At 39.8% G+C, this 17,402-nt stretch overlaps 1 protein-coding gene across 1 annotated transcript in view; it reads right to left on the bottom strand.

The window, feature by feature from the left end:
* syt9a (synaptotagmin IXa) overlaps positions 1-17,402 on the bottom strand; it is a 49,994-nt gene that overhangs the window by 19,559 nt on the left and 13,033 nt on the right. Inside the window, exon 3 of the mRNA XM_089135392.1 lies at positions 12,867-13,419. Within this exon, the coding sequence (XP_088991518.1) occupies positions 12,867-13,419 (553 nt within the window). The remainder of the gene's footprint in view (positions 1-12,866; positions 13,420-17,402) is intronic.

Genomic DNA, 17,402 nt, shown 5'->3' with positions numbered 1-17,402 from the left:
TATCTGGGTGTTGTGTTAAAAGGTGCTCCACGAATTTTACTTATCATTGTTTATAGGCCTCTAAAATACTCTCCAGCCTTTGCGGAGGACTTTACAGAACTGTTATCAACAATTGCCTCTGAGTTTGACTGTTTTGCCATTGCTGGAGATTTTAACATTCATATACAGTAGATAATGCAGAAAACAATATGGCAAAAGAAATCAAAACTTTTGATCTGACACAGCATGCACATGGTCCCACACACAATCCTGGACACACTCTAGATTTACTTATCAGTACAGGTTTAAACGTCTCATCGATTGTTATTAAGGATGTAGCACTGTCTGATCATTTCTGTATTTTCTTTGATATATTGACCTCTCCTGCCATTGAAGCTAGATCTGTGTCTGTCAAGAAGAGATGTTCAAATGAAAACACTAGTGTGCTATTTATGAAGGCTATATCTTTAAAACCAAGCATATCTGTCAACTCTGTTGATTTTCTCCTTGATTATTTTAACTCAAATGTTAAGAGTGTAATTGATGATATTGCTCCTGTGAAAGTAAGGAAGAATAGTGGTAGACAAAAAGCACCTTGGAGAAACTCAACAGCAGTGCAAAACATGAAAAGACAATGCAGAAGAGCAGAGTGCATGTGAGTGCAACACACACACTCTTTTTTGCTACTGTAGAGAGACTGACAAACCCCCCGAGCCAGATTCCCATAGAAATGCTCTCAGAAAGGAAATGCAGTGAGTTTGCTTATTTCTTCTCTGAGAAAATCAGTAACATCAGAAAGGTGATCAGCACATCCTTGAGGTGCTCTGGTTAGGCAGATCAGACCACAACCTGAGAAAGTAGTTACTATGTCTGATTTCGAAGAAATTGATGGCACAATTTTGGTAGAAACCATACAGCACCTTAAAACATCAACCTGCGCCCCTTGACGTACTTCCCACATCTTTTTTCAAAAGTGTGTTAAACTGTTTAGAAGCAGATCTCATAGAAGTGGTAAATGCCTCACTTCGCTCTGGGAGTTTTCCAAACTCCCTGAAAACTGCAGTTGTCAAGCCCCTCCTGAAAAAGAGCAATCTGGATAAGACCATCTTAACACTAGAACGGCCACAACGGTCATTTTGACCGTTTTGAATTTTATATCTACAATAACTTTGTTAAAAAAAAATAAAAAAAATCCTGCTGGTACCTGACTTTTCCTAAAATTGTCTGTATTTTCATTTAAAATGTTTTTCATATAAATTAAGTTAGGTAAACGTAAAGCAAAACAAAAAAATGAACATATTTAGCTATTTCGCCTATAGACGGTCATATTGACTGCACTGAATTTTGCAGTATTTTTTTGTTAAATATCCCGCGGTTGATAGTATTCTCTCTCAACTGTCAACAGAAAGGTCCGTCCGGTCACCTCTGTAGCGCTGTTTTACCTAATAATTTCTACATTAGTTGTTGATCAGAAATAAGCAAATAAAACCGGACTACAGTTATCTATAATACTTAATGTTATCTATAGGCTATATATAGCCTATAGATAATATATATATAGCCTATGTATTGCTAGGCTAAAATGTCTTAAATGAATGAGCGAATGAGGAGGAACATGACTCGAACCATGGCCCTGGAGATGCTTCAGAACTTGACGAGTGATGATTCGGATCCAGGCCAGGGGAACAATCGGAGGTGGAAAGTGACAGCGACATTTCCTGGGAATTGTAGAAATATTTTTATTTCTTCTATGTAAAGCACTTTGAATCACCATTGTGTATGAAATGTGCTATATAAATAAACGTGCCTTGCCTTGCCTTACTATAAAGACGCTTGCTTTTAAACGTGAGCTACGAAATCTTTTGACGTTTGAAAAAAATAAAGCCCATGAAACTATATTCATATGACATGCTGAAATACACTCACTTAAAGGATTATTAGGAACACCATACTAATACTATGTTTGACAGAACTGCCAGAACTGTCTACGTGGCATTGATTCAACAAGGTGCTGAAAACATTCTTATAATGATTCGAATAAAGGTTCGAATAAACCGGTTAATGGTTAATGGTCGCGCCTTAACTACTGGAGGAAATACAGTATTTTAAGCCAGAAATACCTCCATAAGGGCGACATGATCTGGTGAGAGTGTGAAAGAAAGGGAAGGACACATCTCCTGCTCTTCACTTATCGACACACAAGCCCCTTGATTTCATCACAGAGGACACGCAGACTCGCTCTTGTCTGATATATGCGAGCCTGGAGAGGAGCAATTTGATGGGAAACGTCTCGCAGTGCTCATACTATGCGTTCTTGGGAGCTGATATTCTTTCCCCCAGACATGATTCTCTTTTTTTCTACACTTTTTGTGAGAGAGAAAGAGGAAGAGTGGGATTTTTTCTTTCCTGCCTGACAAAACTAACTGCTAACAAACGGATAGTTGATACAAGTTTGAGTTAAACACACAAACACTGTGCGGTACTGAAGATAAAGGAACCCGATGAGCGCACCTGTCACACATCTATTTATAGCCATCATCTGAATGTGCACATTCAGATGACGTCATCATCAGCTTTTTTAAGACAAATTCTTTGCTGTGTTTGCCACACGTGTTCACAACCTGTCAAACAAAGGAGTTTTACCTATAGCGCTCTTCACGCAGCATTGAGAATATCTTTTGAAAGGGACCTGTCTAAAACTTGATGGATTTTTTTGTCAAGTCTTCATCGTCAGTTAGGAACCTGGGTGTGCTCTTTGATAATTTCTCATTTAAAAAAGCCACATTTCTAACATCTGTAAAACTGCATTCTTCCATCTTAAAAATATATATATAAACTACGACATATGGTCTCAATGATGAATGCGGAAAAGTTAGTTTATGCATTCGTGACCTCAAGGCTAGAGTGTAATGCTCTACTGGGTGATTGGCGTGGATACTTGAATGCAGCAGTTAGAGTTCTTACTAGAACCAGGTATGGTTAGACAAGCTTAGACAAGTATGATGATGTTAGCCCGGTTCATTCAACAATGCATTGACTCCCAATTAAAGGGGTCATATAATGCCATTTTTGTTCAAGTTAATATGAATTTTTAGGGTCTAAATGAAAAATGTGTAATATATTTTTATTAAAAATTCCCCTCTGTTCTGCGGGTGTGAACGCACGCGTGAACGAGTGTTGTCTTGACAACAGTTGAAGGTTTTGGAGAGAGAATGACAGCAGGAGTCTCTGAGGACACATCTGTGCAACCCTATCAGTTTGAACTGGAGTAACTGTTCACCAGGACAAGATGACGGCCACAAAGAAGTTCGACAATTAGGCTTGAGGACGTTTCTGAATGGTTGGTTAACGTAATGTTACTTTGATCTATCTTTGGATGCACTGGCATGAAAAACTTTTCCCCGCGATTTGCAAAGATTAATATAAAGATTAATAAAACTTTAGGTGTAGAGGGAACATAAGCAGTTGGTACCGGTAATTTTTTTCAGGAGCAGCTTCAGAGCAAAACTAGCTTTATACTGATCCTCGTTATAAAGCAGTCTGGTGAGAAATGATTCGCGCAAACAAGAAAGCAGAGACTGTGTCAACTGAACTATACCCTGCTAAGGAGTCATCGACCCCGACATGTTTTTTTTTCCTCTGTACAGATGAAAATGTTATCAAAAGATTGTGATGGCGCAGTGGATAAGACACATGCCTTTGGTGTGAGAGACCCGAGTTCGAATCCACTGTGAGGAACTAATGTGTCCCTGAGCAAGACACTTAACCCCTAGTTGCTCCAGAGGCTCTGACAAATATACTGCCCTACAAAGCAAAAAGGCAGTATCTACGCAGAGTGCAGAGCTGAGAAAAATGACTTTTGCTAGGGCTTTTTGCAGTTACTGTACAAACGACTACCATTTTTCACTAAAACGACATGCATTTAAGATAAGATGTTTTGTCATATAACAAAGGTTGGCTTGAATGTCATGAAAATTGTAATAATTAATGCTTTACCAAAACTGCAGTTACTGCCTTTTTGCTTTGTAGGGCAGTATAGCAATTGTAAGTCGCTTTGGAGAAAAGCGTCAGCTAAATGAATTAAAGTGTAAATTTAAAAGGATTCCCATTCACATGGATCTGTGGAAATGAATAAAAAGCTGTGTTATGCATGCCAGAGAAGTAATTGAAAATGTCACTTTGCAGTTTACACAAAGATGATAACTGGATAATTTTCAAAAACTTGCAATTTGGTATTTGAAGTTTGCATTCTCAGAGCACCAAAACACAGTTGACATGTAAATGAATGGCCAGAAGGAAGTTTTCTGTTTTCAGTTGAAAACGGTGTCATGTAAGCGGCCCCCAAGTTAATAACTAATGTTTTTTTTTTTTTTTTTCAACTGAAATTAATCAATCACAGACTTAAGCGGGTCAATAACTTTTTTTCTAGAGCTGCTGTATAGCCAAAAACAATGCAACAAACAGCTTTGTTGCATTAATTTTCTTTTATCACTGTAAAGCTGCTTTGAAACAATCTGTTTTGTAAAACGCGTTATATAAATGATGTTCACTTGATTTAGACTTAATAATTCATGTCGATATTTTTAACATACTGTTAAAACTAATCGTGTTATTGGTATCTTTGCTGCAATAGATGCAAATTCGCACCAGGTGACGCAAATTGAGTGTCACAATTGCCGTGAATGTGCGATATTCACCTAAATATTGTCTTCGGTGCAAGTTGAAGGCAGGAAATTGGCATGACGCGTTGTCGTGCAAGCCAATTAGCGAAGAGCTTATAGACATGTCTGGTTTGACATGACTGGTTGTATCAGCAAATGGAGGAGAGCATTATTGTAGCTGTCTGCGGACACCCCAGAATTTATGGCAAAACTTCTTATTCATAGAGACTGGACAAGAAAGGAGATGGCTTGGAGAATAGTACAGGAGGAAGTTGGACTTTCCGGCATATTTGGGACTTCCACAACAGGTACAGAGCAGCAATAGCAGTTATCTCCAACATGGTTGATGACAGAAAAAATGTCAGAAATAAATGTTGTATTTGATGTGCGTAAAGAGACTCATCATTGCGCAATGTTTAATTTGTATGAGTGACGCGAAAAACAAGTAATCCAACAAGTAAACTTAAGCGAGTAATGCAATGCGACTATTCACTTTGCTTTTGTTGTGCACACACAATTAGACAACTGACTCTTTAAAACAGTGGCAAGAAGTAGAAGTGGGCTCCATCTCATGAATTCGTTCACAGCACTTTGCATCATATCAGAACAACACTAACGTCAGCAGCATTAAAAAAATAACAGCCGTGTTATCACTTGTTCTGGAAATAACTCATCTGAGAATGTGAGATGAGCTTTTTAACACCTATTCATCTGAGCTTCACAAAGATGACTTATAAAAAGGAGGGAAAAGGAGGATTTAACTGAGAACTCACTGCCACATTGATAAGTTTCACACTGATATCCAGAAGGACAATTATTTTCAAAGCACATCACCATAAGCAGTTATACAGAAAACATTTAAGCATATATATATAAGCATATATATATAAGCATATATATAAGCATATATATATATATATTCTATGATGTCATTTACCTATCATGCCTAAGCACTCAGTATACAGGGTTCAGAAAAGGAGGTGTTCGGGATGAATGAGATATTATTATAAGTTTGTATCTGACACTCCATTGTATGCCTGAGGCTCATGATGAAGATAACCATGGGTCGTGCTGGTTCTGACAATAAAAGGTCATTCTAGTCCTGTGATGAGTATTGTATAGGATCTGAGAAGCTAGTGGTCCTGCCATTTAGAAAGGGTAAACAAATGCTCAAGGGCAACTGCTGCTCTTTTATAATATGTCATATGCAATTTGCCTGATTTACTAAAACTTTAATGTTTTGATACGAAATTCGGTAACACTTTATTTGAAGGGGTGTGCATAAGACTGACATGACACTGTCATAAACATAACACCTGTCATGAACATGAAGGAGTCTTTATGAATGTTTATGACTGTTGTCATTAAGTGTCATTCGGTAAATTATGACACCTTTAATGCAAAGTTAACATTGTTTAAAATGTCTTTGTTATGACAACTTGACATTAACCAAGACAAAAATGTCTTGATTATGACAACTTGACATTATCCAAGACAAAAATGTCTTGATTATGACAACTTGACATTAACCAAGAGCTCTACTTTTCTTTTTGAATCACAAGAAAGCACCTCGAACATAAAAACACATCATGTGTGCTGCTAATTTAAGACAGTCACCAGTGGTTTTATTTCAAAATGCCTCTCAGAGTCAGTTCACTGCTATGCACTTGAAAAACTGCTATGTTTACTAGACTCTAGATCAGTGGCATGCACAGACGTCTGCGGGGGTACCATACAATCGAAAATTACGATTTTGCTTTCAAAATTAAAGGGTAGAGGATAGCCTAGAAATCTAGTCTCCCCTTAGCGGCTGCAAACATTATTTGCATCCAGTGTAGTCTAGCAACTCTCCGTTGACTCTGAAAAACCCAAAAAACTCTAGTCAGGCCAATCACATAGACTCGGCGAGCGGGCATAACATAACTACGGTTCACTGCTACTTAAAATTAAAGAATGGCTTCTGCTGCTGGCGAACAGCTGTCTTTCGATTCGGTTTTGACAGTGACTCTGGATGATTTAAAGTTAAGCTTTTCTTTGAAACACGAACAAAGAACGACACTTGATTAAATTTTTTTAAAAAGGAAGATGTGTTCAGAGTTTTGGTTCCGGTAGCGCTATCCTATTGCGTCCAGAGGGAATTTGAAAGACAACCGTTTATCCCGCCCCTCGTATTGAGACCTGTCAATGGTGAGTTCCCAGACCTAACATCCTGATGTAGGTCTTTGCACGCCAGGGTAAGTAGAGGCTCAAATATATCCATAAAGCTCAAAAAAAATAATAATCGAGATTTATATTTTCTTAGCTCTATCATCCAACTTGCTATGACCAGAAGACAGATATGCTCCATTCAAATTTAACATAGCTGCCATTTCACATGATTTAGTTGTGGCTTTTCAAATGAGTGTGATCATGTAAACTGATGAAGGTATATGATTTGTACTGTGAGGGTAATGGTTTTATAGATTTGTGCTGAAATTGCTGAAGTACAAAAAACAAATGATTTGCAATGAACAGAAGATTCTGATTAATTAATTCCTCATAATCATTGAAGTTTGAAACAGATCAATATGCCATGGCAGCTTCCAACATTATCAATAAAGACAGCCTTAAAAATACAGCCTCAACCAAATAAAAATATTATAGAATTAAAGCAATAGTTTACCCAATATATCTTAATACCCCAAACAATGTATATAATATCCAAAACTTGTCAATCAGAATATGTTATGCTTCATTGACCCTCATGTCATTCCAAACCTTTATGACTTTCCTTTAAGTTAATATCCCGAAAAAACAAATTTTGGCCAATTTTATTATTATTTATTTATTTATTTATTTTCAGTTAGCATTGTGCAAAACATCTTGGGTTACGACTGTAACCCTTGTTCCCTGAGAAGAGAACAAGACACTGCATCAGAACGATGTCAGCTCCCCGATTCTGGTCCCTTGGGATGTATGTTTTGGTCCCCTGGGAACAGTCTCCCCTGGTACCTGATGCACCAGCCTGTATAGAGGGTGTGATGTCAGACCCCCTGATGTTTTAGATAGGACACCACCGACATGTTGTCTGTTCTCACAAGAATGTGGTGACCCTTGAGGTCTGCCAGGAAACTCCTCAGAGCTCAGAAGACTGCCAGCATTTCTAGGCAATTTATGTGCCAGAAAGAATGATGGTCTTGCCACAGACCTCTCCTAGTCATAGCCATCCATGGCCACACCCCAGCCTGTGAGGGATGCTGCTATCGAAACGGCTTTGTGGGGATATGACGCTCCCAGCACGAGACCTTGGGACAGGAACCAAACTAAAACTAAACGAAACTGTCAACAGTTACTAAAACACTATCTAAAATAAAATAATAATTAGCAAAAATAAATAATGTTTTTTGTAATTAATAAGATCTTTACTTTGGTGTAAAATTTGACCTGTGGCTGTTTAAGGAAATGCCTGATATGGCGCTTCATATGTGTTAAGTTGCTGAGGCGATTAACTGGTGTTCTGTGACGCGCTCAATGATGGACTGCAACATAGAACACATCGCCAGTGCCATGCGGCTGTTCATAAAGGATGCATCTGTTAAAGTGGAATGAGAAAATATAGCTGCGAGCAGCGATTGCGGGCCCAAGCCGGTGGCACCGCAACCCCGGTGCTTTTAGTTACCTGCTAAAATGACTGCTAATAATATTATTATCCATGTGGAGACATTTCCCCGCGTATGGAATACCAGGACACGACACACTCACACACACATAAGCGCACGCTAGTGTTGTCACGATACCAAAATTATTGTTTCGATACCGATACCAAGTCAAGTATTGCGATTTCGATACTTTTTCGATACTTTTCCTGAAAAGGAAAGTATTTCTTACAAGGCGTTTCATATGCACCTCCTTTGCATATGTCTGTGCTCTTTAATGCTGTAATAACCTAATATAAATAAATCACTGACATGCACATGCTCTGATTATAATCATATAGCCTGATGTTTTGTATCCTTTATTTTAGCAGCTTGCAAATTATTTATGCTATCTATGAAAGTTGGGGGGGAAGTTGTACACCTAATACAAAAATAAATGAAACATCTCCAGTTAACTAGCAGATAATTCATTTAGTTCGCTATTAAATAAGAGATCTAGCACTAAAATCTGTTGTTTTTTTTTTTAAATCAAGCACCGCTCTTTTTCGCTGCTATCAGTTGGATACAGTGTCTTTTGCGGCTCGCGCAGTCGCGCACCGTCTTCACACGGACACGCGCTTCAAACTATCGCCGTTGCAGAGACCTCTGGATTGTGTTGCTAATAACTTGCAATGTATAACTATCAGACCGGCCCTCGCGGCCTCGAAACACCACCAGCCCACCGGGAAAAGATCCGACTCTCCTGATTGCCACTCCGCTACTGACAGACGGCCACTGTATCACGTGTGCTCGCGCATGCAGCCGTCTCGCGGTAGTGTTTGTCTCATGACAGCTGCAGCTTCTTTGCTGCGTGCTGCGTGCTGCGTGCAGCGTGCGTGAGGAGAAACACAGACGTTCATAGGGAGAGACTGGAAGCGAGCGTGACACACACTAACATGAAATACGTCTCTTACAAATCAGGGTCGCGGTCATTCATAAAAGTATCGATACTAATAAATTTAGGTATCGTGAGGATTTTAATTTCCGAGTATCGCGATACTTTTGAAGTACAGTGCACCGTGCAACACTAGCGCACACATACAAAAACAGACACACACATGCACACACATACTGCTCGAAGGGAGCCAAAGCCAAGCCCTCCAGTACAACGACCAGATCCCAGGCTGGTGCTCTATTGCGCTATGCAGGCCTCAGCCTCAGGGTACTAAGGAGAAAACGAGTAATGAGAGGATCTCTTCCTAATGAAGCACCACTCAAAGTAGTGTGGTAAGCAGATATAGCCGCCACATACACCTTCAAAGTGGAAGGTGATAATCCAGCAGAAAAACGTTCTTGAAGAAAATCAAGTACTGTACCAACAGGGCAGATAACAGGATTCGTAAACATTCTCCGCACCAGGCAGAGCACACTTTCCATTTTAAAATAGTTTTCTCATGGAGGGAGGTCTAGACTGGAGTATGGTCTCCACAACCTTATTCTATGAGTTGAGCATGCCCCCTGCTTGGGACAGAAGGTCTCTCCAGATCGGAATCTCCATGGGAGAGCCATCTATCGAACCAAACTCGGGCCGGCCAGTACGGGGCTACTAACAATAGACAGGCCCTTTCCCTCAGCCCTGATTTAAATGCCCTGGATTATAAACTATGCTGAGAGACTATGCTAATTTCCCCTGGGCCCATAGGAGGATCCGATGAGCCAGTTTGCAGACATGGCGTGACCTCAGACCCCCCTGATGGTTTATATATGAGGCCACCGACGTGTTGTCCGTACGGACAAGCACATGGTGACCTCTCAGGTCTGACAGGAAGTGTTTGAGTGCTTGAAACACCACCATCCTTTCTAGATGATTTATATGCCAGGAAAGAAGATGGTCCTGCCAAAGAAGCCCCCAACACTGGGCCTTGGGCGAGTAAAAAATGTTTGTTCCACATGACCATGACCATGGCAAGTAGGCATCGCCGCGTGACCTTGATCATGCAAAACCTTGATCATTTCCCCTCGGAGAAAACCCCTTGGCCCTGAGCCACCACTACAAGGGTCTAATGTACAGAAGGCCAAAAGGTACTACATTGGACGCAGCCGCCATGAGACCCAACAGTTTCTGAAACCGTTTCACAGTGAGTACCTGGCAATTGTGCTCACATTGTTGTCGAATCCCAAACTACACCTAGGAAAGTGGTCCTCTGAGAAAGGAGGAGCACACTCTTTTTGGTGTTGAGCCTTAACCCCAGCATCTTCATGTGAGACAGAACGACATCTCAATGCCGAACTGCCATCTGCTCGGATTGAGCTAAAATCAACCAATCGTTGATATAGTCCAACACGCAGATGCCCTGGAGTCTCAAGTGAGCCAGAGCTGCATCAATGCATTTCGTGAAAGTGCAGGGTGATTAACCTAGGCCAAACAGAAGAACCCGATATTGGTATGTTTCTCCTACCAAAGCAAACCTCAGGAAATTCCTGTGATGAGGATGGATGGAAATATGACCTAGAATAGGACGCAACCCCCCATCCTTTTTTGGAACAACGAAGTACTGGCTGTAAAACCCTGACTCCCTGCTGGGAGGGGGAAGCCTTTCTATAGCCCCCTTTCATAGAAGAGTCAGCACTTCCTGCTCCATAACCAGAGCCTGCATCCATGCATTTGGTAAAGGTGTGAGGGGAGATATTGGAACGCTTCAGCCCCAAAAGCGAACCTCAGGCACCTCCTATGAGATGGAAGGAAGGATATGTGGGAGTATGTGTCCATCAGATCTATTGTGAAAAAACAATCCTCACATTTGATCTGACTCACGTTGGTGGGAATAGTGAGCATCTTGAACCTGAATCTCCTCAGAGACAGATTCAAGTGCCTTAGATCTAAAATTGTACGCAACCTCTCATCCTTCTGGGAACTATGAAATAGCGGCTGTAAAACCCAGACTCCCTGTCTGGCAGAATAACACTTTATATGGCCTCCTTTACCAGCAGGGAGTTAACTTCCTTTTCCAATACCTGACCCTGCTCTGGGTCGACTGCAGTCCATACCACCCCACTGAGTTTCGGTCGGCGGAAATTTAACTGCAGTCTGTAACCCATCTATATCGTATGCAGGATGGTGTCAATTGTTCCACGATTTACAAACAGGGAAAAAATATAAGACCCCGGCAGTGAGTGTTTTCTCTCTGTGCTGCAGAAAGCGCTCGCCCAACTTGCTTTTCGCCTATGATTCCTACCTTTCACATGGAAAACTGATATTTAATCAATCCACGGCACAAGAAACAAGCTTGACCAGCTCCTCATATCTTATCCCATGTGGGGACAAGGAGTGGGGAGTCATCTCCAATATCCCTGCCTTCGGTGCTGAGCACATCCACACCCTCGGAAGCAGACAGCTCAAGCATCGGGATCTCCAATCGTGCAGAAGAATCTGCTGGGCGGGCTTCTGCACGAGGAGGGAGAACATCAGAACTGGGAGAGGAATTATGAGAATGTCAGAGCCATCTGCAAACCCCATGATGTGAGCCACACACACAGGGACCCGAACCATGGGGAGCAAAAGCCTGACCATCGTCACTAAAGATGGCCAAGCCAAAATGCAGCACTTTGATTGGAAGTGCATTACAATCTGCACAAGCAGCCCCCTCGAGAGCTGCCTGAGCGTGCTGTGCTCCCAAACCACCCATAAATGAATCTGGGGCAGGGATGCACATACCTCTAGTACTGATATATATATGAAGAGTTCAGATGCAAAAGCCTCTAAATGCCATTTGAAATTTTCTTCTTTAATGATGATTTTTATCAAACTTGTATATTTAAGTTCAGTAATTTCACTTAAATGGCAATGATAATTACCTATTAATTGTTATTTAAGTGAAATTACTGAAATTAAATATACAAGTTTGATATAAATCATCATTAAAGAAGAACATTTCAAATGGCATTTAGAGGCTTTTGCATCTGAACTCTTCATATGATATGACATAGTGGACAGACACAGACACAGACACACACACACACACATATATATATATATATATATATATATGTGTGTGTGTGTGTGTGTGTGTGTGTCTGTGTCTGTCCACTATGTCATATCATATCATATCATATCATATATATATATATATATATAGTGGACAGACAACACCAAATACGACTATGAATTATTATATCCATATATGATATGAAAGCTAACTTTTGGCTTAGTTTCATTTATACTTCAGTGGTGCTATGCTGAGAGGCATTCTCCAAAGTGTTGTTCTGACGCAGTGCTTGAAAGGTTACCTGTTTTTTTATTTGTCATTCTGGTTTTAAAGTTCTGAGGTCTTGAGAGCTAAATGAATGTTTTGATGAACAAACAGTTCTTCTTAGAGTGCCACTGTGCCATAGTGTTTGCACTTTTAGAGGTTAAACAACCCATGCATTGTTTACTTAAAGTTGTTTCTGCTAATTCAGCATATTTATAAAAAGAAAGATAAAAATAAATAGTCTATAGTCTCTTAATATCTCAACTGACTCTCAAGTGTTTTAGAGTCTCTCTTTTTTGTGCCCAAGTGTATCATTATCTCTTAGAATATACCTTTCAACAGAAGAATAAAAATCTACGCACCGAAGACACATACTGGATGTCCCTGCTGAGTTTGGTCTCCCTGGGAAAGTCCACTAGATCCAGAAAGTTGTCAACAACCACCTGGCCAATAATATCGTGGTGTGAAAAACGATCAAAATCGTAGACACTGAAGTGCAGCTTCCTTGTGGGCAGGTCTGCATATGCCACAGGAAAGAGGAAGACCTCGTCAAACACAGGGTTTAAAGTCTTACGATGCACCTTGGTCTGGTGCTTGGTTTTGCGGTCTGGGAGAAGGTAGATTTTTACATATGGGTCAGAGGTTCCGGAGAAGTCCTTGGCAGGGAGGTCTTGGGCTCTGTGAATCTTGACAATAAGCTGCTCCAGGTCACAGTCATATTTAAGAATAAAATGGAGGCGTCCACAGCTGCCCACATGACTGCTTCGATTGTCCTCGCCATCTAGGGATCGTTGTTTGTAGAGTTCTGGTTTTAGCTGGCCCAAACTCATTCCAGTTAGAGAGTCCTGCCTCTGGAACTGGGATACTGTGAAGTCAGGGTTAGACTGGTTCATCTGACGCCGAATTGAACTTTGCCTGTTGACAAATAGTAGGAGTTAAAGAAAATTTACTGGATGTGAGTCTTACTTGGTTAGCCAAATGAATAAATGGGATGTCTCATTCTAAAGAAATATTTTTAGTCAGGCCTTACATCATCAAACAATGATAATAATTCATCATAAACAAATTCAAAACCAATAGTCAGTCTAACAAATAAATATGTCAAGTTAAATGCAAAGTTAGTGAGTCAATAATCTATTGACAGACCAGAAGCCAGAATCTGTTTTACGATAAGTGTTACTTTATCATGGTAAAAGGATGAATGTCTCAGTTATGTATGTAACCCTCATTCCCTGAAAGAGGGAACAGAGACGTTACGATGGAAGGCCGACAAATAAGAGTTTTGCAAGAAATGCCAATCTACTTCGAGTGTACCTAAATCAAGCCAATGCACATTGCATTTCATAATTGCATCAGCTGTGCTGCATCGTGACACGCATTTGTAAAAAAAAAGCAGGTACAGCACATTCTTCAGGTTTTCGCTGAGCTGCTGAGCCGCTGACATGGCTGTCCCAGCGGGGCACAGCAGGTGTGGCGACGGGTTGTAACGTCCATAGCCCCCTTAAGGAACCTGAAGACCAGGTCACGTTTCCCAACCAACTTCCCAAACAACTGGCAGTGGGTGGTTTCTGGAGAGGCATATTGGTCTACCTGAGTGGCCCTGAAATGCCACCAAATCAGCTGGACCACCTGGAGATGGAGACACCACTCTCCCGGTAGGGCAGTCAGTGAAACTTGTTGGCCACACGGTTGAGCAGCCCGGGGACATGAATAATCTGAAGCGAGCTCAGATGCTTCTAACTCCAGAAGAGGAGATGGCAGCATGGACGGGAGACCACCTTGACGGTTGATGTACGCCATGGACGCATTGTTGTCCATGTGGACAAGCGCATCTTTGCCCTGTAGCGGCCTCTTTAGACGGCTCAGAGCAAGACGTACTGTAAGCAACTCGAGGCAATTGATGTGCCAATGCAGATGTGGACCCGTCCAAACCCCAACAACTGCATGGCCTGCATGGGGGAATTAAGGCAAGACACGGCAGGTGAAAACATTGATTTTTCATGCAGTGGTCAATTTTGAGATTTTGGGCCAGTTTGCTCCCTCAGCGTGTTAACCTTCAGTCTGTGCGCCGGTGCTCTGAAGCATTTTTTATTTAGTTCAAAATCAGATTTAATGTTATACTTTGACAAACTATACATCACTAAAAAAATATAAGACTCAACTTTCAGTATTTGAACCCTATTGTATTCTGGGAAACTTATAGTGACAGTTATGTCTTAATTTGTTTCAGGAGTTATGAAATGAAGAAAATGAGTCGATACCTTTAATATGAATTATGAGCATCAGCTGGTCCATTCAGAAAACAAACTCTGTGCTGTCGCCATGACACAAAACAACATCCCTCAGGGCTTTAGCTCAAAAATGTGCAGACTTGGAGAAATATTGATAGATTCTCATAGATTCACATCATATTTATATAGACAATATTTATTGAATTTATACTAAAATGTGTCAATGTAATCATTATGAGCGCTTCTTACTGAGATGTGCCGTGTTTTCAATTCATACCAATAGCCTGAGGGCGTTCTCTGCACAGAATATTCCATATATGGAACATGAAGAAGAGCCATAACCATGTGACATTCCAGGAACTGCCTGACGTAAACACAGCTAACAAAGATCGCTGTAGCATGCAGATAAAGATGTTTTGAAGACAATAAACATGATTGCAATGATATTTGAGTTACCTTTGTTCTTCAAGCCGTGCCAGGTATTTTCATAATAACAGATTATATTTATAATGTAATGCTAATCGATATAGATTTTTTCATTGTGCACAATACAATAAATAATATATTTTCTGTCAGATTTTTTTATTTATCTGAAGCCAAATTAGATCACAGAAGATTATTTAAAACTCTCGACTTACGTTAGAAAGTAAGTTCGGAGTACAAACATGGTTTTAATCTCATAAATGGTCGTGTATTGATGGTGTGCTAAGCTAACATGCTAGCTCGCCCAGGTGCACCTGCCACCTGCCAGACCATGATTTTTTATTTTTTTCTAAATATGAATGCTTAATGAAATGTTTCAGTGCATTTGATACAGTTTTAAATGTGAAGCTAGAACCTTAATAAAATATATTAGGGTTTGAAACTATGAACAGCCTGTCAATTAACAGTCATTAGTAGCTATAATGCAGACAAAAAAAAAATGCAAATTTATAGCCATAACCAATCTGGAGAGGTGTGAATGTGTGCATGGGGAGACTGAGACTGAATGGGGTTCATTTGCACCACAAAACAATAGAGACAATAGACTGAATAGATGACTTAGAAGATGACTAAACATCAGTTTGCATTTTAGAGTCTAATCAAAATAAAGTAATTTGACATGATCTTGAAAAACATTTAACTAAATACAGAGTTTTAGACTTATCGTTTTCAGATTTTAAATATAAAATGCTCACTCATGGCTTTAGCTGCAGTACATTTCTAGATAGCTACAGGGCCAACATCAATTTTATTTTCATGAAGATGTTTCATAAAAATACATTTCTAATAACTTTACAAAAATTTGAAGCTATTCAAAAAATGTTTTTCATTATGACAATAATTAATTCTACATTTACAATAAACTACCAGGTATCAGCTTTCAAATGAGATCATACTTGTGGTTTTAGAGCAAAGGGTTCATGAACTGTATCTGTTTCAGTTTGGGTATGTCATTTCTGTGGATTTTTCAAAAGTGGGGTTGAAGCTTAACATGTAAAAAAAAATTCCAAATGACAAATTAAGGTAGTTATTTCATTATAGTTTGTGAACTTGCGCCTTTAGATTTGTACTGGAAATCACCAGAAGCTAGCATTCTAATGCGTGCTCACGTGGAGTCCCCATTCGCAGAAATATGTCGTGCCTGTAATCATTATAAAGCTCTCAGTCTCCTACACAGCGCTGTCTAATCCAAATATGGGCATTTCCTTTGTAGAAATAACCAACCACGAAAGTTTCCCGGGAAATCTTTAGCCGAAAACCACATCTGATTGGTCAATGTGTCAAGGTGTAAAGTCACCGACAGGAGATCGAAAAGGGGCCTACATATGGTGCAGGTATGGACATTCAGGCTGTAAAAAGATAGGGAGATTAAATTAGTTATAGATGGACATACAACAACATCGTTTGCAGTTTGCATGTTGTTATGTGTGTTTGTCAAGGTAGTTCTAATCAGCTTAAGGCTATTTCTATGAATAATTTATGAATTTCCATGTGTTTTAAATATTATGCAATACTGATATTAATGAACTGAATATATATTTTGTTTGTATATTGGGGGTTTCAATAGAAATGTATGAAATTATACAATATAAAACTTTAAAGGCCCTTTTCTCAAAATTATTTTTTCTCACATTTAGAGTCAGATATATCCACTTCAGTAGTACCTTCAAGCAGCAACTTTTCCATTATTATCCTTTAACTATATTCTGAAGGCTTTTACAGAGGAATTTGTTGATGTATTATTCCTATCCTGAGTTATAGGTCCTTTTACTCTAAAGAACGTAGCAAAAATAGATTTTTTTGTTTAAGGCTATTGTCTGTATTCTCTAATTTACTAAAGCACAACATAAGATCCAGAATTTCCCTTAGAAAAGACCCTTCATCTAAAGTCAACACAAAGAACCAACAATTGAAACCTGGTCCTTTCCAACTTCCAAGTTTTGTTCTTGGAAATGTATGTAAATTAGCACATATTTTAGTATATATGGCCACTTTCGCATATTAAAATATTAATTTACACAAAACTTGTAAACTTCATACATTTTTTTTCTTATGTTTATGCCAGTAATAAACTGGAGAACATTCACAGTGATATCTTCACCGGTAGTGTCTCGCCTTAAGAAACCCGACTTTGTCGGTACCCCTTGTCAGCCAGGCACAGCCAGACATGCCGTTCCCAGAGAC

The sequence above is a fragment of the Pimephales promelas genome, chromosome 10 (genome assembly GCF_988280905.1).
Source record: "Pimephales promelas chromosome 10, fPimPro1.hap1.1, whole genome shotgun sequence".
Taxonomy (NCBI): Eukaryota; Metazoa; Chordata; class Actinopteri; order Cypriniformes; family Leuciscidae; genus Pimephales; species Pimephales promelas.
Note: the sequence above shows the minus strand (reverse complement) of the source record. Positions and strands in the feature narration are given on the sequence as shown.